The 26,132-nt window shown below is 46.9% G+C and overlaps 1 protein-coding gene across 5 annotated transcripts in view; it reads right to left on the bottom strand.

The window, feature by feature from the left end:
* Positions 1 to 26,132, bottom strand: part of spire1b (spire-type actin nucleation factor 1b) — a 358,259-nt gene that overhangs the window by 47,890 nt on the left and 284,237 nt on the right. For 4 of the 5 annotated variants that reach the window (XM_085992324.1, XM_085992326.1, XM_085992327.1 and 1 more), the window contains exons 9-10: positions 14,359 to 14,400; positions 10,816 to 10,979 (exon numbers count right to left, since the gene is read on the bottom strand). In XM_085992324.1, the coding sequence (XP_085848450.1) occupies positions 10,816 to 10,979; positions 14,359 to 14,400 (206 nt within the window). The remainder of the gene's footprint in view (positions 1 to 10,815; positions 10,980 to 14,358; positions 14,401 to 26,132) is intronic. The other variant, XM_085992325.1, reaches the window with a different exon arrangement.

The following is a 26,132-nucleotide window of genomic DNA, read 5'->3' as shown; positions in this document are numbered from 1 at the left end:
GATTATGTGCCCACTTCTGATCCCCGAGTTCGTGTCCTTGATCGATTCTTCTCTGTAGACATCACGTACAACATCAGTGGCTTCCACTTCAATCTTCATTAAGAGCAAAGCATAGCTCAATGATTGCTAGATCTGAAAATCCTGTATGGTATCCTTTCAGGACCCATGCCCTAGATTATACAGGCAGTGGGCTCTGTAAGTGACTCTATGGAATAGACATTCCTCTAATTGGAAGGACTGTCTTCTTTGCCGTCCATAAAGTGTCATCTGCTAAAGCTAAGGCCTGTGGCAGAGGACCCAGTGGATGTGTCAACAATATCACTCATTTTCAAGCTTCTGCTTTGCGCAAGTAAATTCAAGATGATCTTTTGGTAGCTTCTCTATTATGCCAGGAATTGCCTTGGAGCTGCTCCTGCCCCGTTGCCATAACTTTGCCGGGAAAGCCCCATCTTACACTGTGCTGAGGCGACTCCTGGCCTTCTATAGTCTTTTTCTTGGTGAGATAGGTGAAGGTTTTTAACTTTAGTTTTAACATTCTGAAATGGACCTATTTAAAGTAGGTGGGGATGTTTTCAAGTTACCGTCCCTCGGAAGGTCTGATACGCTGGGCTGGTTTTCATTGAGGAGGCGGGACTACAACTTTCGGGGTTGTAGTCCCACCTCCATCGAGTTCTAGCCAACCCACGCGATTTTCACTTGATTGACCTTGTTGAGCCCGCCCAGCGGGCTCAGCAGGCCAATTAAGGGCCACTCGGCAACAGGTGACGTCACAGATTGACATTTCATCTGTCAAGACCTTTTGACAGATGAAATATCAGCGTTTCACAGCTGTTTGAAGCTGTCAAACACTGACAATCTGTACTCCAGGTTAATTCCTTCCTCTCAGGATAATTTAGAGATCTCCCCAGAACAGAAAGCTGAATGCTGCAATTTTTGACAGATCGCAGCCATTCTGCTTTCTGTGCCGGTGAGATGAGGGACTCCCAAGACCTGAAGGAAGGAAGGCTGTAAAGGTAAGTACATGTAAGTAAAACTTCTTTAAACACTTTACACACACCAAACACACTTACCTCTGAACTCATGCACCCATCACTCACCTGAACACCAGACATCTCGAACCCTCCAAGCCCTTCATCCCGACGGCCCACCTCGCTAACTTGGCGTGGTTTGGAGCTGTCGGGAATCCCACACTTCACCAATGAAAATAGGGATTAGGCTAAAAATTGTCAGTTAACTACCTGATAACAGGCAGTTAATTGGCACTAATCCCCTTCCCGCCTCGGGGAGGCGGGTCCCAGTGCGGGTCGGGTACCCGCCTCCTTTGAAACTGGTATAGCGGCGGGTTGGGGGCGGGATGGGTTCATGTCGAACTGCGGTCGATCAGCATGATTGCAACAAGGTGAGTAAATTTTTCCTGATGCTCCATGTGATGGAAGCATGACCTGTGCCCGCATAATGCTACGTCACCAATAGAGGGAGCTAATCACTCATCCAACCAATCAGGACACATTTGTTCACAGTCACACACAAAACTTGTAATTATTAAAACAAGCCAAGTAAGAAGATAAACATATATTGATTAAGAAATTCTGTAATAATTAAGATTCCATCTCTGTTAGTAATTTTAAGAGAGGACATGTGGAAAAAAATGAAAGAAATATAAAAAAATATATAGCATGTGCTTTTTTGGGCAAAATTCCCAAGCTAAACTTAGCGTGGAAAATTTCCGGAAATTTACCGGAAACTTTCCACCCCTTCGCAACCCTAGTATTGTGTGCAGTTTTGGTCGCCTTATCTGAGGAGGGATGTTCTTGCCATGGAGGGAGTGCAGCGGAGATTCATCAGACTGATACCTGGGATGGCAGGAATGACGTATGAGGAGAGATTGGGTTGATTGGGCTTATATTCGCTGGAGTTTAGAAGAATGAGAGGGGATCTCATTGAAACTTATAAAATTCTAACAGGACTAGACAGACTAGATGCAGGAAGGATGTTCCCGATGGCGGGGGAGTCCAGAACCAGGGGTCACAGTCTAAGGATAAGGGGTAAGCCATTTAGGACAGAGATGAGGAGGAAGTTCTTCACCCAGAGTGTGGTGAACCTGTGGAATTCTCTACCACAGAAGGCAGTTGAGGCCAACTTATTAAATATATTCAAGAAGGAGTTAGATATATTTCTTAAGGCTAAAGGGATCAAGGGATATGGGGAGAAAGCAGGGACAGGGTACTGAGTTTGGATGATCAGCCATGATCTCATTAAATGGCGGAGCAGGCTCGAGGGGCCGAATGGCCTACTCCTGCTCCTATTTTCTGTGTTTCTGTGTTTCTCTGTGTTTATGCCCCCCGATTTCGGGATTTTAACCCCCCACACGCCTCCAATCCCACCTCCACGGCCCAATGAAAATCCTGCCCGCTGTCTCTTTGGCATCATCTGCATGCACCAGATCAGATGGTGCAACTTTATCGCCGGGAGGCATCACTGAATGGATTGATCCAACTGCTTTTATACCAAGGTTTTTGAAGTCGGCTCCATCTTCACAAACCCTTTTTGTCTGCAGTTCTTTGTGATGACAGACCGACTCAAGTGTAATACATTTGTAAGCTTTTCTTTGGATAGGTACTTCGGTATTCTGCTGACTGGGCCTAGGTTAAGAGGTTACCATACTTGGGCCAACAGCGCTACCAAGGAGAATGTCAGGCATGAGCCCTGATGGAGTCAGGATATCTGAAAGACGGCACCTCCGACAGTGCAGCGCTCCCTCAGCACTGCGCTGGAGTGTCAGCTTAGATTTTTGTGCTCGAGTCTCTGGAGTGGGACTTGAACCCACAACCTTCTGACTCGAGAGGCGAGAGAGAGTGCTACCCACTGAGCCACAGCTGACACCAATCTTCTTTCCTGCTCTTATATATTTAAGCCCCAATTTTGAAAATATCAAAAATGGGGTCAACTGACCCATAGCGCAGAGTGAGGAGTGGGCCTCAGTGAATTTTATGATGCATAAAATTCTTAAGGGACTTGACAGGGTAGATGCTGGGAGGATGTTTCCCCTGGCTGGGGAGTCTAAAACCAGGGGTCACAGTCTCAGGATAAGGGGTTGGCCATTTAGGACTGAGATGAGGAGAAATTTCTTCACTCAGAGGGTGGTGAATCTTTGGAATTCTCTACCCCAGAGGGCTGTGGAGGCTCAGTCGTTGAGTGCAGTCAAGGCAGAGATTGATGGATTTTTCGATAATAAGGGAATCAAGGGAAATTAGGATAACGCAGGAAGGTGGAGTTGAGGTAGAAGATCAGCCATGATCTTATTAAATAGAGGAGCAGGCTCGAAGGGCTGAATGGCCTACTCCCGCTGCTATCTCGTATGTTCTTATGGGAGTCTCTCTCCCTAATTTCAATAGGCTACTGGCATATAACTTGCCCCGTAAACTTGGCTGGTAACACACCTGGCTGGGGAAAGTGAAATCCAGCAAGGCAGCGTCTCCGAAAGGGATGGAGCTAGCCATTCAAGGCCGAGTTGTAATGGTGGCCAGCATCTGTTGGCCGCTCGGGAACTCCTCTTCCTCATCTAAATCAGGTAACATTAGGGTGAAAAAGAAAGACGCTCGGTGCAACAACTTAGTCGGGTAAAGTTTGAAAAAAACACAAAAAGCGGACCCTGACAGTCTGAATTGGTGCCACAGAAACACTGCACACGCAAGGCGACATCAGATGATCAGAGCATAAGACCCTTCAAGGAATAGCTTTCTTAAGTAAACAAGCACAACAAAACACCCTGAGGTCTCACTCTGAGCAGGTCTATTCATTCAATGACATACACTGAACAGCTCAGGCCTGTTTCACAGTACAGTCACTGTGGCTGGTCTAACTGGGAATATGAACTTCTGATCAATGACAAAACAAACAGGAATTTGAAAAACACAACACAAGTCATTGAAGATTAGTTTCATATTATACATCAAAATGCTTTAAATTGGATGACTGTAGTCTAGGATTATAGAAATTTACCCATCGTGTCTGTGCCGGCCGAAAAAGAGCTAACCAGCCTAATCCCACTTATAGAATCATAGATTGGTTACAGCGCAGTGGGAGGCCATTTGGCCCGTCGAGCCCGTGCCGGCTCTCTGCAAGAGTAATTCAGGTAATCCCACTCCTCTGCCCTTTCCCCGTAGCCCTGCAATTTTTTTTCCTTCAGGTGCTTATCCATTTCCCTTTTGAAAGCCACGATTGAATCTGCCTCCACCACCCTTTCAGGCAGTGCATTCCAGATCGTAACCACTCGCTGCGTAAAAAGTATTTCCTCATGTTGCCTCTGGATATTCTGCCAATCACCTTAAATCACCTTTCCAGCTCTTGGTCCGTGGCACTGTAGGTTACCACACCTCAAGTGCACATCCAAGTACTTTTTAAATGTGGTGAGGGTCTCTGCCTCTACCACCCTTTCAGGCAGTGAGTTCCAGACCCCCACCACCCTCTACATGAAAAGATTTCTCCTCAGTTCCCCTCTAATACTTCTACCAATTACATTAAATCTATGCCCCCTAGCTATTGACCTCTCTGCTAAGGGAAATAGGTCCTTCCTAAAATTCAAACTAGTTGAACAATACTCCATTGTCTAAGGGAATCAAGGGATATGGGGATATGGTGGGAAAGTAGAATTGAGGTCTATGATCAACAATGATCTTATTGAATGGCGGAGCAGGCTCGAGGGGCCGTATGGCCGACTCCTGCTCCTATTTCTTGGGTTCTTATGTTATTTATTTATTCATTCACAGGATGTGGGCATCGCTGGCAAGGCCAGCATTTATTGCCCATCCCTAATTGCCCTTGAGAAAGGGGTGGTGAGCCGCCTTCGTGAACTGCTGCAGTCCATTGTAGCAGTTTTTGTTTGACACGACAGAGTGACTTGCTGGGCCAATTCAGAGAGCAGTTAAAGGCCAACCACATTGCTGTGGGACTGGAGTCAGACCGGGTAAGGACGGCAGGTTTCCTTCCCTGAATGACATTAGTGAACCAGACGGGTTTTTAACAATAATCCGATAGTTTCATGGTCACCATTACTGATACCAGATTTTTATTCCATGTTTTTATTCCAGATTTATTTAATTAACTGAATTTAAATTCCCCAGCTGCTGTGGTGGAGAATTGGAACTCACATCTCCGGATCATTAGTCCTGGCCTCTGGATTACTAGTCCAGTAACATAACCGCTATGCTACTGTACCCAGATTTGGGAGGTAAAGAGTGGAAGATTATTTCCACTGGTTACTGAATCAATTACAAGGTGGCATAAGTTTAGGATTGGTACTAAACGGATTAAGGACGGGTTGGAAGAAATTTTCCTACCACGGCTTATTAGAAGATGACCAATACATAAGAACATAAGAAATAAGAGCAGGAGTCGGCCATACAGCCCCTCGAGCCTGCTCCGCCATTCAATAAGATCATGGCTGATCTTCGACCTCAACTCTACTTTCGCGCACAATCTCCATAGGCCTAGAAATTCGGTGGGCTGTGCCACCAGTTAGTGCCTAAAGAGGGCACTCAGTGGCTTTAGCGCCACTGGCCACGACTCCCGCGAAATTTAGCGGGGCGCTAATGGCGGCGTTAGCCTGTAGCGCTGCGCCGCCACCGATGACGTCATCGGTGTGCGCAGCGCCCCGCTACCACCCCGAACACGATATTGGGTCGCGCCCCCCCCTGTAGCGCCGGTCGCAAATCGCGACCGGTTCAGGGGGCCTACCTATGGCAGTAGTGGCACAAATTAAAGGGGAGGTGCGGGGTGCCATTTTTTTTGGTGGCCGCCTGCCAGCACCTCCTCGCGCCGCCCTCCCCGGCCTCCTGTTCCCCCCCCCCGGGCAGTGCCAGCTGTGTCCCAAGAGCCCGGCAGTTCTCCTCGGTGCCAGGCTCTTTTGCTGGCACTCGCAATCGGTGATCGCGCTGGTGCAGGCCCCTCCCCTTTAAGAAGGGGAGGAAGGCCTGCAGTACCGCAGCGCGCCGTGCCGCAGCATGTGGCGCTGCGGCACATTGCGCTGCGATATTCAGTTTCAGCGCCCCAAGAGGGACGCGGGGCGCCGCTCTTGGGGCGCTCAAACTGAATATCGGGCTGGCGCTCCCAGCTCCTTCCGGGGCGGGACTTCCGGCGCCCAGGCAAGCTTGGTGCCCCAAACGTGGTGCCACCGAATTTTTAGCCCATAGAGTCCAAAAATCTATCGATCTCAGCCTTGAATATACTCAAAGACTCAGCATCCACAGCCCTCTGGGGCAGAGAATGCCAAAGATTCACAACCCTCTGAGTGAAGAAATTCCTCCTCATCTCGGTCTTAAATGGCCGACCCCTTATCCTGAGACTATGCCCCCTAGTTCTAGACACTGCAGCCAGGGGAAACAACCTCTCAGCATCTACCCTGTCAATCCCCTTCAGAATCTTGTATGTTTCAATGAGATCACCTCTCATTCTTCTAAACTCCAGAGAGTATAGGCCCATTCTACACAATCTCTCATCATAGGACAACCCTCTCAGCCCGGGAATCAATCTCGTGAACCTTCGTTGCACCGCCTCCAAGGCAAGTAGATAAGGAGACCAGAACTGTTCATCTAGGTCATTAATATAGATTGTGAATAGCTGAGGCCCCAACACTGATCCTTGCGGCACCCCACTAGTTACAGCCTGCCAACCTGAAAAAGATCCGTTTATCCCTACTCTCTGTTTTCTGTCCATTAACCAATCCTCTATCCATGCTACTATATTACACGACCGCAAGCTACTATGATTGCCAATATAATCACAGTGCGTGTTTAAGAGGGGGTTAGATAAACATTTGACAATAAGTTTGAAGGCTATAAACATCAACAACAGCAACTTGCATTTATATAGCGCCTTTAATGGAGCGTTATCAGACGCAATTTGACATCGCGCCACTAAAGGAGATATTAGGAGAGGAGAGGTAGGTTTTAAGAAGCGTCTTAAAGGAGGAAAGAGAGGTAGAGAGGTGGAGGGGTTTAGGGAGGGAATTCCAGAGCTTAGGGCCTAGACAGATGAAGGCACGGCCACCAATGGTTGAGTGATTGTAATCAGGGATGCTGATGAGAAACACGTTTTACTGTCATGCAAATCACAACTCTTGCTCTGCCCGCCCATTCTACATTCCTTTCTTGCTGTAGATTCCTCGCTGGGGTACAGATCAATGGACCGCCAATGGTGGGGCAAAAAGAAACGACCAATAGGGAAAAAGCAAGGGAGACGGGGGCGTTAAATATTATTGCAAAGGCTCAAGAGGCATGTAGGGACTCAAAGGCTAAGCCTGCTTGTAAACTGTTCAGAAATGCAGCAATTATTCTAAACATAAGCTTCCAGTTTAGCAGTTTTTATACAATTACTATACTGAGATTGAGATGACTCCAACCCCGGGCAGACTTGCCACAGACATTAAGGCCTAGAAATTCAGTTGTTAGCGCCAGCCGCTAGCGCCTTAGGAGGAGGAGAAGTGGGGCGCTAAGCGGCTAGCGCCCGGCGCGATCTGCGCCTCTCGCGAACTTCACTCAAGATTTAGCGGCGGCGCTAAACCGCAGCGCCCGCTCAGCTACGCGCGCAGATCGTGACATCATTTCATGGTGCAACGCCCTTGGTGCGCCCCGAACCGGAACTTCAGTGGCGCTGCCCTTCTTTGTGCCTGGCGCCCCCAGCGATTGGTAGAGGGGAACGGTTCCCAGTCGCTGCGGGGCGCGGGGGGCGCTATTTAAAGGGGACTCCTCCTGCATTATAAGTGGCAGCCATTTTGTGCCAATCCTTCTGTGTGAGAGACGGATATTTGGAGAGAGACAAAGGGAGAGAGCTTTCTGCTTTGACTCAGCGCTTGCACAGGTACTTCTGGGTTCAGGCCAGAGCTTTGCACTTGGATTTCACTTTCAGTGCCATAGCCTTGAGTCGCCACATATAATGGGGGCTGCAATGGGTGGAAACGTTGGCTTTCTGCATTGCATTCAAAGGGATCAGAGACGCCGTGAGAGAGTGCCAGTCATGGCCAGACAGAGAAGGGCCAATAGGCGTCGGCACAGGAGGCCTTACCCACCCAGGGTATACCGCCAGCAGTTCTCATATCTGAACATGTCTGAGGAGCAGTGTGTTCGGAGGCTGCAATTCAGAAGGGAGGTGGTCACTGAGATCTGCCACCTGCTTCGCACAGATCTGCAGCCACAGCTGAGGAGCAGGACATTTCTGTCGGTGGCAGTGAAGGTGACGGTGGCTCTCAACTTCTATGCCACCGGCTCCTTCCAATCCGCTACTGGGGACATTGCCAACATCTCCCAGTTCGCGGTACATTGCTGCATCCGCCAGGTGAACAATGCCCTTTTCAGAAGGAGACGTCAGTACATCTCCTTCCCCATGACCCTGGACAAGCAGCAAGAGCGTGCAATGGGATTTGGAAGAATAGCGGGCTTCCCCATGGTCCAGGGCGTAGAACTGATGAACCAGCAATGGTCAGGCCTTGCTTCAGGGCTGCAGTGTGCAGGGCATGGCAGCCAAGCAAGTTGACCCTCCCCCTTTAAGAGCTGACCGGCGCCAGCGTGTCTGCCTTCATTCAGAAACTCACCGCACCTGCGCTGCGCCCGCCCTCGGTGTTAGCGCCTCGGCACGCCGGCTTAGCGCCTTAAGATAGTCGTGCATCGCCTGCTTTAGCGCAGCAGCAACCTCTTGGGGCGATGCAACTGAATATCAGCAAAGGTGGCGCTAAGTTGCGCCGGGCGCTAAATTTAGCGAACGCCGGCTGTAGCGCCCCAAACATGGCTATACTGAATTTCTAGGCCTAAGTGTTGAGTTGCTGCAGCTTCTCGGGTCCTGAATATACATCAACTTTACCTGGAATTCCATCAACTGGAAAAGTAGATACCACAGTGTCTAATGTGCATTGGTCAGACATTATGGCCTCGATTTTCAGTGTGCCGTGGAGTCGGGATTGGAGGCATGCGGGGGGTTAAATTACCGAATTCGGGGGTCCCGACATCATCCTGCCCAAAACCCGCCTTCATGTAAGTTTCAAAGGAGGCAGGTACCCGCCCCGCACTGGGACCCGCCGACCCGAGGCGGGAAGGGATTAGTGCCAATTAACTGCCTGTTAACAGGTAGTTAACAGGCAGTTTTAAGCCTAATCCCTATTTTGAAGGTTGTCGTGTGGGATTCCCGACGGCTCCAAACCACGCCAAGTTAGAGGAGTTGGGCCGTCAGGTTGAAGGACTTGGAGGAGTCGAGATGTCGATGTTCAGGTGAGTGATGGGTGCATGAGTGCAAAGGTAAGTGTGTTTGGTGTGTCTAAAGTGTGTAAAGAAGTTTAATTTACCTGTACTTACCTTTACAGCTTTCCTTCCTCTAGGTTTCGGGAGTCTATCATTCAGCCGACACAGAAAGCAGAATGGCTGCGATCTGTCAACACAGTGACAGCCTGCAGCTTTCAGTGCCGGCGAGATTTCTAACTGTGTCTGCGTAGAAGGACTCAGGTTAGAAGTAAGACTGTCAGTGTTGGACAGCTTCAAACAGCTGTGAAACACTGATATTTCATCTGTCAACACAAGGAATGATGCCCTCCGAAAAAATGGGGGCAGAGGTTATGATCTGACGGCAGCTGTTGGTGAATATTCCCATTTACAGATCCTCTAGCCTCATCTTTTGTTTCTTTACTTGTCCCATTACCATCTCCTTTCACCTTGCACCATCATATATTTTGTCATTTAATCTCTCCTGCCCTCCACCCTATCACAGACCTTCCCTCTTGTTTTTTCCTCCCCTCCCCCCTTTCCCTGCCTCTGTACTTGCTTAAAACCTGTTGGATCTCTAACTTTTTTCCAGTTCCGACGAAGGTGTCATCGACCTGAAACATTGGGGCAGTAATTCCTCCCCAAACGCGTGAGTACGGAAGGGGTACTCACGCGTCTGGCCAGAGGAAATGTTGGTTTTCAGCATGCACAGCGCATGCGCTGAAAACCGGCATTTCCTCTCCTCTAACCCAAGAGGTGAAGAGGCTAGCGCGTGCGCTGTAGGGGGCAGCGCGTGCGTCTTGGATTTCCTCTGTTTTGGGGGATTTGCGCATGTGTAAAGGCCTCCGGTCTTTACGCTTGTAAAAAGCACACGTAAGTATTTATTTTTACAGGTAAGTGGTGTTTTAGTGTAATTTAGAAAAAAAATTTCCACAGGTTTATTATTTTAAAGAATCTACAATAAGGTAAGTTTAGTTTTAGACCCTTTTTATTAAAAATTAATTTTTTTCAACAAAAAAAATTATTGTTTAAATTATTTTTTAAAACTTATTTATACTTAATTTAATGATTGGGATGTTTTTTAAATTTTTATTTAAAGTTTAAATAGTGTTTTGGGCCCCTGTAGTTTTCATGAGTTTGACAGTTCTTACTCTCAAACTCATGAATGAACCTTCCCCTCCCCTGATTGGTTGTACAGTGCTCACCTGATCCCAGCCGGCACATCGCACTAACTACGCCGCTGGATCAGGGAAGCACTGCGCGCTGACATCTGAACCGGGCCTGTCACAGGAAATGCAAGCAGGCCCGGGCTTCAGATGTCAGCGCGCAGGGTGAGTGCAGATCGGGGGCTTGCACGCGCGGCAAGCCCCCGACACCAAGTTCTGGGCCATTAACTCTGTTTCTCTCTCCACAGATGCTGCCTGACCTGCTGAGTGTTCCCAGCATTTTCTGTTCTTATTTCGGATTTCCAGCATCCGCAGTATTTTGCTTTTGTTTACATACACAAACACACACAAATAAATGAGTAAGTAGAAGAACAACAGAGAATAAGCAGTAGATTTTCCTTTACCTCGGAGTCGGAGCTGTCCATCTCAGCCAGAGTAGGCGCCTTCAGGAGCTTCTTCCTCTGCACCTGTATGGCACGGCTGTCAGTTTCGGTAGCTTGAGACATAACTGCGCCATTGGCCACAGGAGGTGACATGGTTTTTCTGCTCCTCCCCGGGGTCGACACATCTGTTAACACAGGAGAAGTGAATATAAAGGTCCTTCTCTAGGACGCTATTTTTGCAGGAATCTATTCCTAAGCTGCCCTCGTTCTGCTGCATCCATAGCGCCAATATCAAGGTTAGAGTTGCCACCTTATCAAGTTGGGTTTTGGAACCGGCAGTGCGGATTTTGAATGAGTTACTGTAAAATGTCTAAAAGTGCAAACCTATCACCGAAAATCTAGTTTTTAAGTGCATCTTTCCTACTCCTGTGTGTACACATTAGTAATTAAAGTTATCATGGAGTTCAATAAATTTTCTTCATAAACAAATTGCAGACTGGAGCATTGATCCCTTCCTTTGCCCAGGCTTCTGTTTGATGTATAAACCTGGCAAATGTGGCACCTCTAACAATGAATCAGAGCAAACCCCTTCTCTCCATATGAACGTTGTTACTTGAAGTCTGTTGTTAAACTTTTTCTATTTTGCAAAATATAAAAAGAACACCACCTACAAATGGCATGCCCGCTTGTGAGGTTGCCATAGCCATCGGTCAGGCAGACACGCTAACTTTCCCACCATAATCCTCGGGTCAGCCGTGATCTCACTGAATGGCGGAACAGGCTCAAGGGGGGGCTGAACGGCCTACTCCTGGTTCCTCTGTTCCTTACGGCAAAATTCTTCTCTGGGTTGAAGCATCCCAGCTTTTCTGACACAAAGCCTAAAAGCAACCTCATAAAATAATGGCACTGGGTACAGGTTTACATGTGCCAGGGACTGGTTACCTGCTTTTTAAACACCCTCCTTCCATGCCAGGTTTCCAACTTGGTTGGACTGTCAGCAAGAATGGTGAGCTGCTTAAGACTAGGAAGGAAGCAAGATCGGAGGCGAGTCCACCCCACAACATTTAGTGACTGATTATAGGGCAACATTGGCAGAAGGTCACCTGTCTGCTCTCTTAACAAGGCACGGGGGCTTAGAGGTAAGAAAAATCGTTTAAATTGGAAGAAACTCTTTGAAAGCCATTTTTTTTACTCAGCCTACATAATTAAGCACAGCCCAGCTGATTTCCCCAACAGTAAGAGTCCAAAATACAGACACACCTGAGCTGACTCACTTAAACATTGACAGCTCAACGGGTAAATGCACTGCCCAGTATGGAGCTGAGCCCAAGATCAGATCAGCCATGATCTCATTGAATGGCGGAGCAGGCTCGAGGGGCCGAATGGCCGACTCCTGCTCCTACGTCTTATGTTCTTATGAGTCAAACAGACCAGGAAGTTTCCAGATGACCTCTCTGGTTTGTCTAAGGGGGATCAGAAATAGCTTCAGCACCTCTAGGCTTGTGGGGTGGGGGTGTGGAGCTGGGGCGTCATATCAGTCAGGGTTCAGACTCCTGACCTCTATCCAGTGATCTCTTCTGGAAAGAATGTATGGGGTAGATCTTGACTTTGTGCGTAGTGTAAAAGATCTATGACATGAATCAGTCATTCATGAAAGAAGGACTTATGAAATAATACTGAGCGGCCTGCGGGTGGCGCTGTCCAGGGAGAGTATAAATACTCGGGCACGGGCCCAGCTTGCGCAGGACATTCTTAACAGGAACTAGTGAAGGACACAACTAGACCTCCATGTTGTAAAGTAGTTGATTAAAGCTTTAACGCTTAGACCAAGTGCCTAGTAGTTTTCTTACGTCAATCTAATTGTGTGATAGAGTGTCAGCTGTGGCTCAGTGGGTAGAAGGTTGTGGGTTCAAGTCCCACTCCAGAGACTTGAGCACAAAAATCTAGGCTGACACTCCAGTGCGGTGCTGAGGGAGTACTGCACGGTCGGAGGTGCTGTCTTTCGGATAAGACGTTAAACGAGGGCCCGTCTGCTCTCTCAGGTGGAAGTAAAAGATCCCGCGGCACTATTTCGAAGAAGAGCAGGTGAGTTATCCCCGGTGCCCTGGCCAATGCTCATCCCTCAATCAAAATCAGTAAAACAGATTATCTGGTCATTATCACATTGATCTTTGTGGGAGCTTGCTGTGCGCAAATTAGCTGCCGTGTTTCCTACATTACAACAGTGACTGCACTTCAAAAAGTACTTCATTGGCTGTAAAGCGCTTTGGGACGTCCTGAAAGGTGCTATATAAATGCAAGTCTTTCTTTTTAAAATGGGTGATAGCGAGTTTGCAGCCCGTTTTACAGCTCTCCTCCGGAAATAAAAATCAGGAGAGATGTAAAATGGGCTGCTCTCACCTGTTTTACACTATCGCACAAAGTCAAGAGCTACCCCATACACTCGAACCCTATGTGCTATGCACTAATTCTAGTCTCACTAGCTGAACAGTTTCTATAATGTTCTGTGTTTTAACAGATCTCCTTGTACAATAAAGCAGGAAAAATATAAAAAGAGACGCTCAGCGGATGAACTGTATTCACACACATCACATGGTGGACGTAACTCCACTATGATTGTTTGGCTTAAGTTAAGCACAATCAGTTCACATGATTACAATACCGACCCAGATGAGGGAGGCCTTTAGGCCCATCTTAGCCCATCCATCCAGAAAGCTCCTTCAGTCTCCTCATGAGAACTAAAGAGAAGAACCAAGAGGCTAATTCTTGGTTCCACTCTTACCTATCCAATCGTAGCCAGAGAACTTCCAGCAGCAGCTTCTCTTCCTGCCCCGCAAACATATCTCTGGAGTCCCCCAAGGATCTATCCTTGGCCCCCTCCTATTCCTCATCTATATGCCGTCCCTCAGTGGCGTCAGATTCCACATCTACGCTGACACTCGGCTCTACCTCTCCACCACCTCTGGTAGCAAGTGTGGTACGTTTCTTCGGCATCACCTCCCAAACCCGTGACCTCTACCACCTAGAAGGACAAGGGCAGCGGGAGCATGGGAACACCACCACCTCCAAGTCACACACCGTCCTGACTTGGAAATATATCGCCGATCCTTTATCGTCGCCGGGTCAAAATCCTGGAACTCCCTCCCTGACAGCACTGTGGGAGCACCTTCACCACACGGACAGCAGCGGTTCAAGAAGGCGGCGACTCACCACCTTCTCAAGGGCAACTAGGGATGGGCGATAAACGCCGGCCTTGCCAGCGACCTCCCACACCCCGTGGAATGAGTAAATGAAAAGGTTCCACATTCCAACCACATTCATTCTCTTTTGGCTTAAACACAATTTACAATATGCTTCACTGGCTGAAAGCACCCCGCCACCACACACGTTGAAATGACACCAAAGCCCCTGCACCAAGCACAGATCACAAAGCCACCAGCAGCACTAAATTAACCAATGGAGCTCAGAATGATCAAAATAAAGATGGATGAAGTGAAAGAGGCGAAAAGCAAAAGCGGGACAGGACAATAACCACCACATGTCAGGTACTGGAGCTGCCTTTACCTGACAAGTCAAAACTGTAAGACATGCTAAGTGGCCGCATTACTGTAAGAAAAACAATTGGATGGTTAGGAAGAACAGAAAAAAAAAATCACAGGGTTAGAATTTCATCTCATCATTAAAACTTTACATTGTGCACAGAAGTGAAAAAGACAGAACGGTTAAGTACACAAAACATCACTCTGACTTTTCATATGTATTTGGTCCTTTCGAATGACTTGTGTTTGATCCTTAGGAAAGGACACTCTCATTGAAACTTATAAAATTCTAACAGGACTAGACAGACTAGATGCAGGAAGGATGTTCCCGATGGCGGGGGAGTCCAGAACCAGGGGTCACAGGCTAAGGATAGGCTAAGCCATTTAGGACTGAGATGAGGAGGAATTTCTTCACCCAGAGAGTGGTGAACCTGTGGAATTCTCTACCACACAGGGCAGTTGAGGCCAATTCATTAAATATATTCAAGAAGGAGTTAGATATATTTCTTAAGGCTAAAGGGATCAAGGGTTATGGGGAGAAAGCAGGGACAGGGTACTGAATTTGGATGATCAGCCATGATCTCATTAAATGGCGGAACAGGCTCGAGGGGCCGAATGGCCTACTCCTGCTCCTATCTTCTGTGACACACAATTAGATAGGTTCACTGGATGGGTTCCTGGGTCCCTGGCTGAGAGGGCGGTCCTACGAGGACAGATTGAGTAGAATGGGCACATACTCTCTGGAGTTTAGAAGAATGAGAAGTGATCTAATTGAAATATATAAGATTGTGAGGGGGAGTGACAGGGTAGACGCTGAGAGATTGTTTCCCCTGGCTGGACAGTCTAGAACTAGGGGGCATAGTCTCAGGATAAGGGGTCGGCCTTTTAAGGCTGAGATGAGGAGGAATTTCTTCACTCAGAGGGTTATAAATCTTTGGAATTCTCTACCCCGAAGGGCTGTGGATGCTCAATCATTGAGTATATTCAAGACGGAGATCGATAGATTTTTGGATAATAAGGAAACCAAGGGATATGGAGATCGTGCGGGAAAGTAGAGTTGAGGTTGAAGATCAGCCATGATCTTATTGAATGGCGGAGCAGACTCGAAGAGCGGTATGGCCTACTCCTGCTCCGAATTCTTATGTTCTTATTTCAATGGAAAAGACCTAATTAATGCAGGAGAATGAAAACTTGCTGTTCAGATTGGATATGGATTGGTTCTTGAGAGCACCAATTGAAACAGAATCCACGCGGTTGCTACAACAAGCCTTGTTATATTGCAGTGACGCTTTTCTCAATTATTTATCCTTTCTCTGCTTAAGGTACTGATTTTTACTGGAGTATGAAGCCACAGCCACAGGACAGCGCCGCTCAAACCCGCGATCTCTACCACCTAGAAGGACAAAGGCAGCAGGTGCATGGGAACACCACCACCTCAAAGTCACACACCATCCCGACTTGCAAATATATCGCCGATCCTTCATCGTCGCTGGGGCAAAATCCTGGAACTCCCTCCCTAACAGCACTGTGGGAGTACCTTCACCACACGGACTGCAGCGGTTCAAGAAGGCGGCTCACCACCATCTTCTTTTCCAGGGCAATTAGGGATGGGCAATAAATGCACATTTCAGTACCTGCCCCAAATAACCATGCTTCATGTGTGAGCCATAGAAAACGTTGGCAGATATTTTAACTGTAGATTGCATGAGAACTGAGCCTAATCTTGCCTTCTCCAATATCCACACACACGAATTTTACAGGGGTAACTAGAAGCCCTAGTCCAAATTGTGTGTCTCGAGGGCTGGCTGTACTGAGATCAGTTCACTTGGGCCAAGGAGGAAATTTGGGAGCTTCCTGGTTTGAATGGCTTAGTATCACACCAGATGGTGCAGTTACCTACTCAGTCATTAGAGGAGGCTAAGTTAACTAAGTTATCTCACAGTTTGGAGCTCTATAGAAATTCCCAGCAATGTAACCGCAGCCCCTCTCTTCCTCCTCTTTTTCCTTCTCTATCAGTCCTGAATACTTGGTAACCAGGAGTATTAAGAACCCATTCCTGGCCTCTTTGAGACCACATCATAATCCCATCGAGCAATTTGTGCCTCCAGCTCACCAACCTTATTAGTTACGAGGGGTCACAGTCTCAGGATACGGGGTAGGACATTTAGGACTGAGATGAGGAGAAATTTCTTCACTCAGAGGGTGGTGAACCTGTGGAATTCTCTACCACTGTGGAGGCCAAGTCACTGAATATATTTAAGAAGGAGAGAGATAGATTTCTAGACACAAAAGGCATCAAGGGGTATGGGGAGAGAGCGGGAATATGGTATTAAGATAGAGGATCAGCCATGATCATATTGAATGGTGGAGCAGGCCCGAAGGGCCGAATGGCCGACTCCTGCTCCTATTTTTCTATGTTACATTGACGTACATGCAATTGAATACCTCCTTCGTCACTTCTGATATTTTCCTCAATCTGGTCCCTGCAATTTTTGGGGATATTTCCAATTTTACTGCTGTTTATACCTCTGTGGCTCAGTGTCGATGTTTGTCTGAAACGGGCCTGTGCAGTGCCTTGGGACGTTTTACTGCGTTAAAGGCGCTACATAAATGCAAGTTAATGTTGTTGAGGCTGGTATTCAAACTTGCATCAATGGAATAGTAGCCCAGTCTCCACTGCTGAACCTGCTTTTAAGAATGAAAAAAAAACCTTTAAAAGTCCAATGCCCTTCTGACTGTTAGCATTTAATTACTGGAGCCATTGCACTCTCAAACCAGTGTTTATGTCCCTGAGCAACTGAACTCTAATTGAAGTCTAAATGATCTCCACTTCCACTCTCCCCAGCATGCTACCTGCTGGGACAGATCCTGGCGCTCTGTCGGATATCAGCCGGCAGTTCACCAAAGGGCTGTGTTTTATTGCAGCAAAACCACAATAGTTTCGCATCTTGTAACGAAACCAACTTGTATTTATGTAGCAAGTTTAACATAGTAAAACATCCCAAGGCGCTTCACAGGTGAGTTATCAGACAAAATTTGACACCGAGCCACATAAGGAGATATTAGGGCAGATGACCAAAAGCTTGGTCAAAGAGGGAGGTTTTAAGGAGCTATGAATGTGTGTTTCTCTGTGCATATGTGTGTGGCTGTATATTCAAGTGTATGTTTGGATATTCATGTGTGTTTCTGTGTATGTCTGTTTGTGTATCCATGTGTGTTTGTGTCTTTTTATCCATATGTGTTTGTGTGTCTCTGTCTGTGTATCCATGTGTGGCCGTATGTGTGTCTGTGTGTTGATATGTTTCTGTGTATCCATGTGTTTGTGTCTGTCTCTGTATATGAGTATCTACACGCACATCTTAATTTTCTGTTGAATAGCTCTTTCCCTAACTGCACAGTTTGCAATGAGCTGCAGCCATGTGTCAACATGAAATAATTAACTCCTGCAATTGTTGATTAATGTTTAAAACCTGCTAGTAAACCTGCACCTTACAAAGACTAATAGGTGAAAAGAGGAGGAAGTCTTGCTGCAATTGTACAGGGCCTTGGTGAGACCACACCTGGAGTACTGGGCACAGTTTTGGACTCCTTATCTAAGGAAGGATATACTTGCCTTGGAGGCGGTGCAATGAAGGTTCACTCGATTGATTCCTGGGATGAAAGGGCTGTCCTATGATGAGAGATTGTGTAGAATGGGCTGGAGTTTAGAAGAATGAGAGGTGATCTCATTGTAACATACAAGACTCTGAAGGGGATTAACATAGAAGATAGGAGCAGGAGTAGGCCATTCAATGAGATCATGGCTGATCATCCAAATTCAGTACCTGGTCCCTGCCTTCTCCCCATATCCCTTGATCCCTTTAGCCTTTAGCCTTAAGAAATATATCCAACTCTTTCTTGAATATATTTAATGAACTGGCCTCCACCGCCCTCTGTGGCAGAGAATTCCACAGGTTCACCACTCTCTGGGTGAAGAAATTCCTCCTCATTTCAGTCCTAAATGGCTTACCCCTTATCCTTAGACTGTGACCCCTGGTTCTGGACTCCCCGACCATCGGGAACATCCTTCCCGCATCTAGTCTGTCCAGGCCTGACAGAATTTTATAGGTTTCGATGAGATCCCCTCTCAATCTTCTAAACTCCAGTGAGTATAAGCCCAATCGACACAATCTCTCCTCATACGTCATTCCTGCCATCCCAGGTATCAGCCTGGTGAATCTTCGCTGCACTCCTTCCATGGCAAGAACGTCCTTCCTCAGGTAAGGCGACCAAAACTGCACACAATACTCAAGATGTGGTCACACCAAGGCCCTGTACAACTGTAGCAAGACATCCTTGTTCCTGAACTCGAACCCTCTCGCTACGAAGGTCAACATACCATTTGCCTTCTTAACCGCCTGCTGCACCTGCATGCTTACCTTCAGCGACTGGTGCACAAGAACACCCAGGTCTCTTTGCACTTCCCCTTCTCCCAATCTATCGCCATTCAAATAATAATCTGCCTTCCTGTTTTTGCCACCAAAGTGGATAACCTCACATTTATCCACATTATAGTGCATTTGCCATGTTTCTGCCCAATCACCCAACCTGTCCAAATCGTACTGGAGTTTCACGACATCCTCCTTACAGCTTACCCTCCCACCCAGCTTTGTGTCGTCTGCAAATTTGGAGATATTACATCCAATTCCCTCGTCCAGATCATTAATATATATTGTGAACAGCTGGGGTGATAGGGTAGATGCTGAGAGGTGGTTTCCCCTGGCTGGATAGTCTAGAACTAGGGGGCATAGTCTCAGGATAAGGGGTCGGCCATTTAAGGCCGGGATGAGGAGGAATTTATTCACTCAGAGGGTTGTGAATCTTTGGAATTCTCTGCCCCAGAAGGCTGTGGATGTTGAGTCTTTGAGTATATTCAAGGCTGAGATAGATAGATTTTTGGACTCTAGGGAATCATAGAAAGTTACAGCATGGAAGGAGGCCATTTCAGCCCATTTTGTCTGTGCCAGCCAACAATGAGCTATCCAGCCTAATCCTACTTCCCAGCTCTTGGTCCGTAGCCCTGAAGGTTACCGCATCCCAAGTGCACATCCAAGTACTTTTTAAATGTGGTGAGGGTTCCTGCCTCTACCACCCTTTCAGGCAGTGAGTTCCAGACCCACCACCCTCTGGGTGAAGAATCAAGAGATATGGAGATCGGGCGGGAAAGTGGAACTGAGGTCGATGATCAGCCATGATCTTATTGAATGGCGGAGCAGGCTCGAGGGGCCGAATGACCTACTCCTGCTCTTATTTCTTATGTTCTTATGTTCTTATATTCTTAAAATGTTATAGCATTGAAGTTAATCTGTTGGGCTTATTATGGGCTAATGGCCTTTTTCTGTCCTTATGCTACCTGTTACTTGGCACCAATGTTCCTGCTCATTTTTTCTCAGGTGCGCGGCCCCTTCAAATTACCGCGCATATGCGGGTTTTGCTGTTAGTGCACCATCGAGCTGGCTGCGCGGCCACGCAACTTAAAGGGAACATTGCTCGGCATTGCTCGATACGGACACCGGAAAGGGAGAGTGCGACATTTCCTCTTTCTTGGTAAGCACAACATTCACAAAAAAGGAAACCTACTCTCTCTGTTTCTGGGCCAGAAAGTCTCAGTCCTCTATCTACACTGAGCTATGCGATCTCAGCTGAGACAGCAGTCAGCGGCAGTGTCTCTGGGTAAGGGGGAAATCTGACCAGGATTCGTGCTTCTTAGCCCTAATGCTAACAAATAACACTGGAAGTGCATGTATGTGAATGCCAAGTGAACAATGGCTGCCAATGATACTGGAAGACACCAGGCACTGATGGAATTGATTTCACTATTCTAACTTAAGTTCTGACGAAGGGTCATTGACCTGAAACGTTAACTCTGTTTCTCTCTCCACAGATGCTGCCTGACCTGCTGAGTATTTCCAGCATTCTCTGTTTTTATTTCAGATTTCCAGCATCTGCAGTATTTTGCTTTTGTGTTGTACTGATGGAGTTCTATGTTTCTACAGACGCAAAAGGCGTCAAGGGGTATGGGGGAGAGAGCGGGAATATGGTACTGAGATAGAGGATCAGCCATGATCATATTGAATGGCGGAACAGGCTCGAAGGGCCGAATGGCCTACTCCTGCTCCTATTTTTCTTTGTTCATTCTATGTTTCTAATTGCATCTTAGTGAGTGGAACTATGGTCCGGATTTCGCTGTGAGTGGTGCATGTTCGCTAGACTTGCACTTGGCCATGACGTTCGATTGGCTCCTGCACGGCAAGTTGCTGTCCGCCAAACATCCAAACGGCGCAGCGCCCTCTACAGGGCAAGCAACTGTGCATCTCCTTAACCAATCAGATTGAAGAATCGTGACTGAGCAGTGCAGTCTGAACCAGGAAATGTAAGTTGGAATAGTGAATTCAATGTCAAATCAGGTACAGAAAGCGAAATAAAGAGAGGGAAAGAAAATCTGGATTCAGAGAGAGAGATAAGAGAGACAAGAAAAAGTTTTAAAACATTTATGAATTTTTATTTTAGATCTCCAATAATAATTAAAAGCTGAAGGAATGCGACTGCACACTTGTAAAAGTTAATTTTCAGTTACAGAGAGGTTGTTTGGCGGTAATTCAGCCTTACCATGCAGTAAAAAGGGTACTTAGACTGGAATTGACAAGCCCTAACTTGTCAAGCCCTAACTTTCTTTCACCCATCGCCCCTATGCTCGCTGAGCAAATTTTCATTATGAAGTGGTCAGTATTATCATCCAGTGCCGATTGTAGGTACAAAATTTCAGGCACCTTGTTGAGAATTGACGGGAGTTTACCGGAGCTCTTCTGATTCCTACGTTCTAAGTGCCTGTAAAAACCCAGCTGAAGGACCACATAGGTACATGAGAGCTATCGTAGGGGAATTTAAGGGGAAGCTAGATAAACACATGAGGGACAAAGGAATAGAAGGATATGTTGATAAGAGTTAAATAAAGCAGGGTCGGAGGAGGCACGCGTGGAGCCATCCTAGATCGAATGGCCTGTTTCTGTGCTGTAAATTCTATGTAATGTTATATAATTTCAAGTTAAGGGACTATCTGGTGGGCTTTATTACAGCCATGCGATTCCTGCCCCCACAGCCCCCCCACCCCCAAACCGATTTTCTTCTATATGCTCTGACCAGCCAATTATTTATTCCCAAGCACACTAGAACATAAGAAATAACAACAGAAAATGCTGGAAAAACTCAGCAGGCCAGGCAACATCCGTGGAGAGAGAAATAGAGTCAACGTTTCAGGTCGAAACCCTTCGTCAGGACTGAAAAAACACAGGAAATGTAACAGATTAAAAGGCCAGTTTGGGGGCTGGGAAATGGGGATGAAAGAACAAAAGAGAAGTGAAGGGACATTAAGAGGTATTCAAAACGAGACGAGGTGGTGATAGGACTAGTAAAGAGACAAAAGACGGCTCTAGATTAGGTGTGAAATGCGCTGGCAGAATGAGAGACAGCTGCCATGTGGGAGAGAAAAAAAAGGGGAAGGGCCAAAACAAAGGTGTAGATAAAAAATATATATAAAAATGTAATAGGGGCCGAGGTTGTGATCTGAAATTATTGAACTCGATATTGAGTCCAGAAGGCTGTAAAGTGCCTAATCGGAAGATGAGGTGCTGTTCCTCGAGCTTACGCTGGGTTTCCGTAGAACAATGCAAGAGCCCGAGTACGGTGAGGTCTGAGTGGGAATGGGGCGGTGAATTAAAATGACAGGCGACCGGAAGCTCGGGGTCACCCTTAAGTACATAAGAAATAGGAGTAGGAAGAGTACGCCCCCCCTCGAGTCTGCTCCGCCATTCAATAAGATCATGGTTGAACTTCTACCTCAACTCCACTTTCCCGCCTGATCTCCATATCCCTTGATTCCCTTCGTGCCCAAAAATCTATCGATCTCGGTCTTGAATATACTCAACAACTGAGCCTCCACAGCCCTCTGGGGTAGAGAATTCCAAAGATTCACCACCCTCTGAGTGAAGAAATTTCTTCTCATCTCAGTCCTAAATGGCTGACCCCTTATCCTGAGTCTATGACCCCTGGTTCTAGACTCTCCAGCCAGGGGGAAACAACCTCTCAGCATCTACCCTGTCAAGCCCTGTAAGAATTTTATACGTTTCAATGAGATCACCTCTCATCCTTCTAAACTCTAGAGAATATAGGCCCATTCTACTCAATCTCTCAACAAAAACAGAAAGAAGAAAATCTGCCCTGAGCAGTTCAGCCCCTCGAACTAACAGTTCATGTGCAGTTTGGAAAGTCATGAGCACTGCCAGCCTACGAGGAGTTGAGTAACCAACAGTAAAGGTCCAAACAAAAGCCCTGAAACTTTCACCCTGGAATTCTCTCCATGACATCAATGTAACAGAACAACCCATTTATTACAACCTTGTCCAGTTATGTGCCATCTATTCCACACAACCACTGCTCTCATCTTAAGCCTTGTCTGAAGTTCGCTGAATTTCTATTCCTGCCTTCTAGTTCTAGAAACGCAGTTTGAATTAAACATCCTGCTGACGACAACTCACGCATTCCATTACCCATTCCTCCTGGCACTTTAGAAATGTGGATCACATTCCTTTCACATTTCTTCCCTCTAATGAGAACACGTTCAGTTCTGTCAGCCTCCCTTAATTAAGTGCGATTCAAAATCCTTACCGCTCTTCTCTGAACTCTATCTAGTGCATCAGTGTCATTTTGAAGGGAGGGTGCCCCGAATTTCACACAATATTTGAAAAATGGGCAAGTCACGTTGGGTTAAAATAACTTGCCGCAGCTTGCAATCAAATGTTCTTGAGTTGAATCCCAGAACATGGGCTTTTAAGAGGGGTACTTTCAGCACTCAGTAAAATGACAATGTATATATGTTTTAACTCCAGTTAGTTATCACTTAGCTATCCACATGATACGACACCACCCTTAGCAATGTGTAACACGGGACATATTACATGAGAAGCTACACAATTGAAGACACCACTGCACAAGTGTTACAAAGTTCTTGACGTGTGTGAAAAATTGCTATTGTTCTCTGGTGTGACCTGTGGGTCTTTTAGACATGTTAAACTCTCAGAATGGTAATGCAGCCCCGCCTCACCACCAAACGATCCTGTATCTCAGTGTAGATGGTAACCCCTATGAGTGCCGCCATGACAAACTCAATGCCTTGACTCAAACACAATCATGTAGAGACAGGGATCCTACTTCCTGCGTTCATATCACTGGGGAAAGAATGGGCTTTAATGTCTTTAATGGTGAATCTTACAATTTTGCTTTGTAATGTTCACTATTATTATTCCACAAAAGATTCATAAAGATGAACTGCTATAAAGCACGCACACATTCAAGCAAATACACATCTGAAGCACAAGACCAAACACAAACAGGAAGAAATAACAACAGAACATGCTGGAAAAACTCAGCAGGCCAGGCAGCATCTGTGAAGAGAGAAACAGAGCTAATGGGGTCGATTTTCCCGAACCTGTCGGGAAGAAGGCGGGACTTCAACTTCCGGGTTTTTGACCCGCCTACATCGACGTCCGGCCAATCCGCGCGATTTTCCCTTGATTGACCTTGTTAAGCCCGCCCAGCGGGCTCAGCAGGCCAATTAAGGGCCACCCGGCAACAGGTGACGTCACAGACTGCAATTTCATCTGTCAAGATTTCTTGACAGATGAAATATCAGCGTTTCACAGCTGTTTGAAGCTGTGAAACACTGACAGTTTGAGTTCTAACATGAGTCCTTCTGCACAGACTCAGTTAGAACTCCTACCAGCACTCAAAGCTGAAGGCTGCCACTTTTGACAGATCGCAGCTGTTCAGCTTTAAGTTCCGGCTGAGTGATGGGCTCCCGACGGCTACAGGAAGAAAGGCTGTTAAGGTAAGTACAGGTAAGTAAAAGTTCTTTACACACGTTAGACACACCAAACACACTTACCTTTACACTCATGCACCCATCACTCACCTGAGCACCGACATCGCGACCCCTCCAACTCCTTCAACCCGACGGCCCGCCTGCTCAACCTGGCGTGGTTTGGAGCCGTCGGGAATCCCACACGAAACCCCTCAAAATAGGGATTAGGCTAAAAACTGCCTGTTAACAGGTAGTTAACAGGCAGTTAATTGGCACTAATCCCTTCCCGCCTGGTTTCGGCGGGTCCCAGTGCGGGGCAGGTACCCGCCGCCCCTGAAAGTTGCGTGGGGCGGGGTTTTGGGCGGGATGGTGTCGGGAACCCCAAATTCGGGATTCCCCCCCCCCCCCCCCCCACACACCTGAAACCCCACCCAACGGCTCGGGGAAAATCGGGGCCAACGTTTCAGGTCAAAGACCTTTCGTCAGAACTGGAAAAAAGCAGGAAATGGAAAGCAAGTTTAGGGGCTGGGAAAAGGGGGAGGGGATGAAAGAACAAAAGGGAAGGTCAGTGATTGGATAGAAGGCAGGAGAGGTTAAGAGACATTGAGAGACATTAAGAGATATTCAAGGCGAGAGGAGGTGGTAATGGGACAGGTTAAGGAACAAAGGATGGTTCTAGATGAAGTGTGAATTGCGCTGGCAGAATTAAGGCCTTTTTTTCTTCTCTCCCACATGGCAGCTGTCCTTCATTCTTCATCTAGAACCATCCGTTGTTCCTTAACCTGTCCCATTACCACCTCCCCTTGCCTTGAATATCTCTTAATGTCTCTCAATGTCTCTTAATCTCTCCTGCTTTCTATCCTATCACTGACCTTCCCTTTTGTTCTTTCATTCCCCTCCCCCTTTTCCCAGCCCCTAAACCTGCTTTCCATTTCCTGCTTTTTTTCCAGTGCTGACGAAGGGTCTTCGACCTGAAACATTGACTCTGTTTCTCTCTCCACCGATGCTGCTCTGGCCTGCTGAGTTTTTCCAGCGTTTTCTGTTGTTATTTCTGATTTCCAGCATCCGCAGTATTTTGCTATCGTACAAACAGGAAGAAGTTCAGTCGCACCTTTGCTGATTACACCTGTCAGTTTGGCTCAGTTGGTCGTATTCTCATTTCTGAGTCAAAAGGGTTTTGGGCTGTAATCTAAGCTAGGACTTCAGTGCAGGACTGTGAGGGGAATGCATGCTTGAAGACACCATCTTTTGGATGAGGCACTGGAGTGAAACCCTGTCTGCTGATTCAGATGAATGTTAAAGATCCCGTGGCACTATTCAAGGACGAGCAGGGAGTTTTCCTGGTTGTGAGATTAGCATTCCTCCCTCAACCACCAAGAAGGACAAGGGCAGCAGGCGGTTGGGAACACCACCACCTCCAAGTTTCCCTCCAAGTCACACACCATCCTGACTGGGACATATATTGCAGTCAAATTTTTGTCTTATAACACTCCTGTGGGACGTTTTACTACGTTAACTGCGCTGTATAAATGCAAGTTGTTGTTGTTGTTCTTTCATCGTCGCTGGGTCAAAATCCTGGAACTCCCTGCCTAACCACTGTGGGAGTACCTTCACCGCACGGACCGCAGCGGTTTAAGAAGACGGCTCACTGACATGAATCTTGTCATTCATGTGGAAATGACTTATGAAATGATACTGGGCGGCCTGCTGGTGGCGCTGTCCAGGGAGAGTATAAATACTCGGGCATGGGCCCAGCTTACTCAGGACATTCTTTAACAGGAACTAGTAAAGGACACAACTAGACCTCCATGTTGTAAAACAGTTGATTAAAGCTTTGTTTAATGCTTAGACCAAGTGCCTAGTAGTTTTCTTACGTCACTCACCACCAACTTCTCAAAGGCAAT

Source organism: Somniosus microcephalus, chromosome 7 (assembly GCF_052327205.1).
Source record: "Somniosus microcephalus isolate GS21.2 chromosome 7, FLI_Smic_1.0, whole genome shotgun sequence".
Classification (NCBI taxonomy): domain Eukaryota; kingdom Metazoa; phylum Chordata; class Chondrichthyes; order Squaliformes; family Somniosidae; genus Somniosus; species Somniosus microcephalus.
Note: the sequence above shows the minus strand (reverse complement) of the source record. Positions and strands in the feature narration are given on the sequence as shown.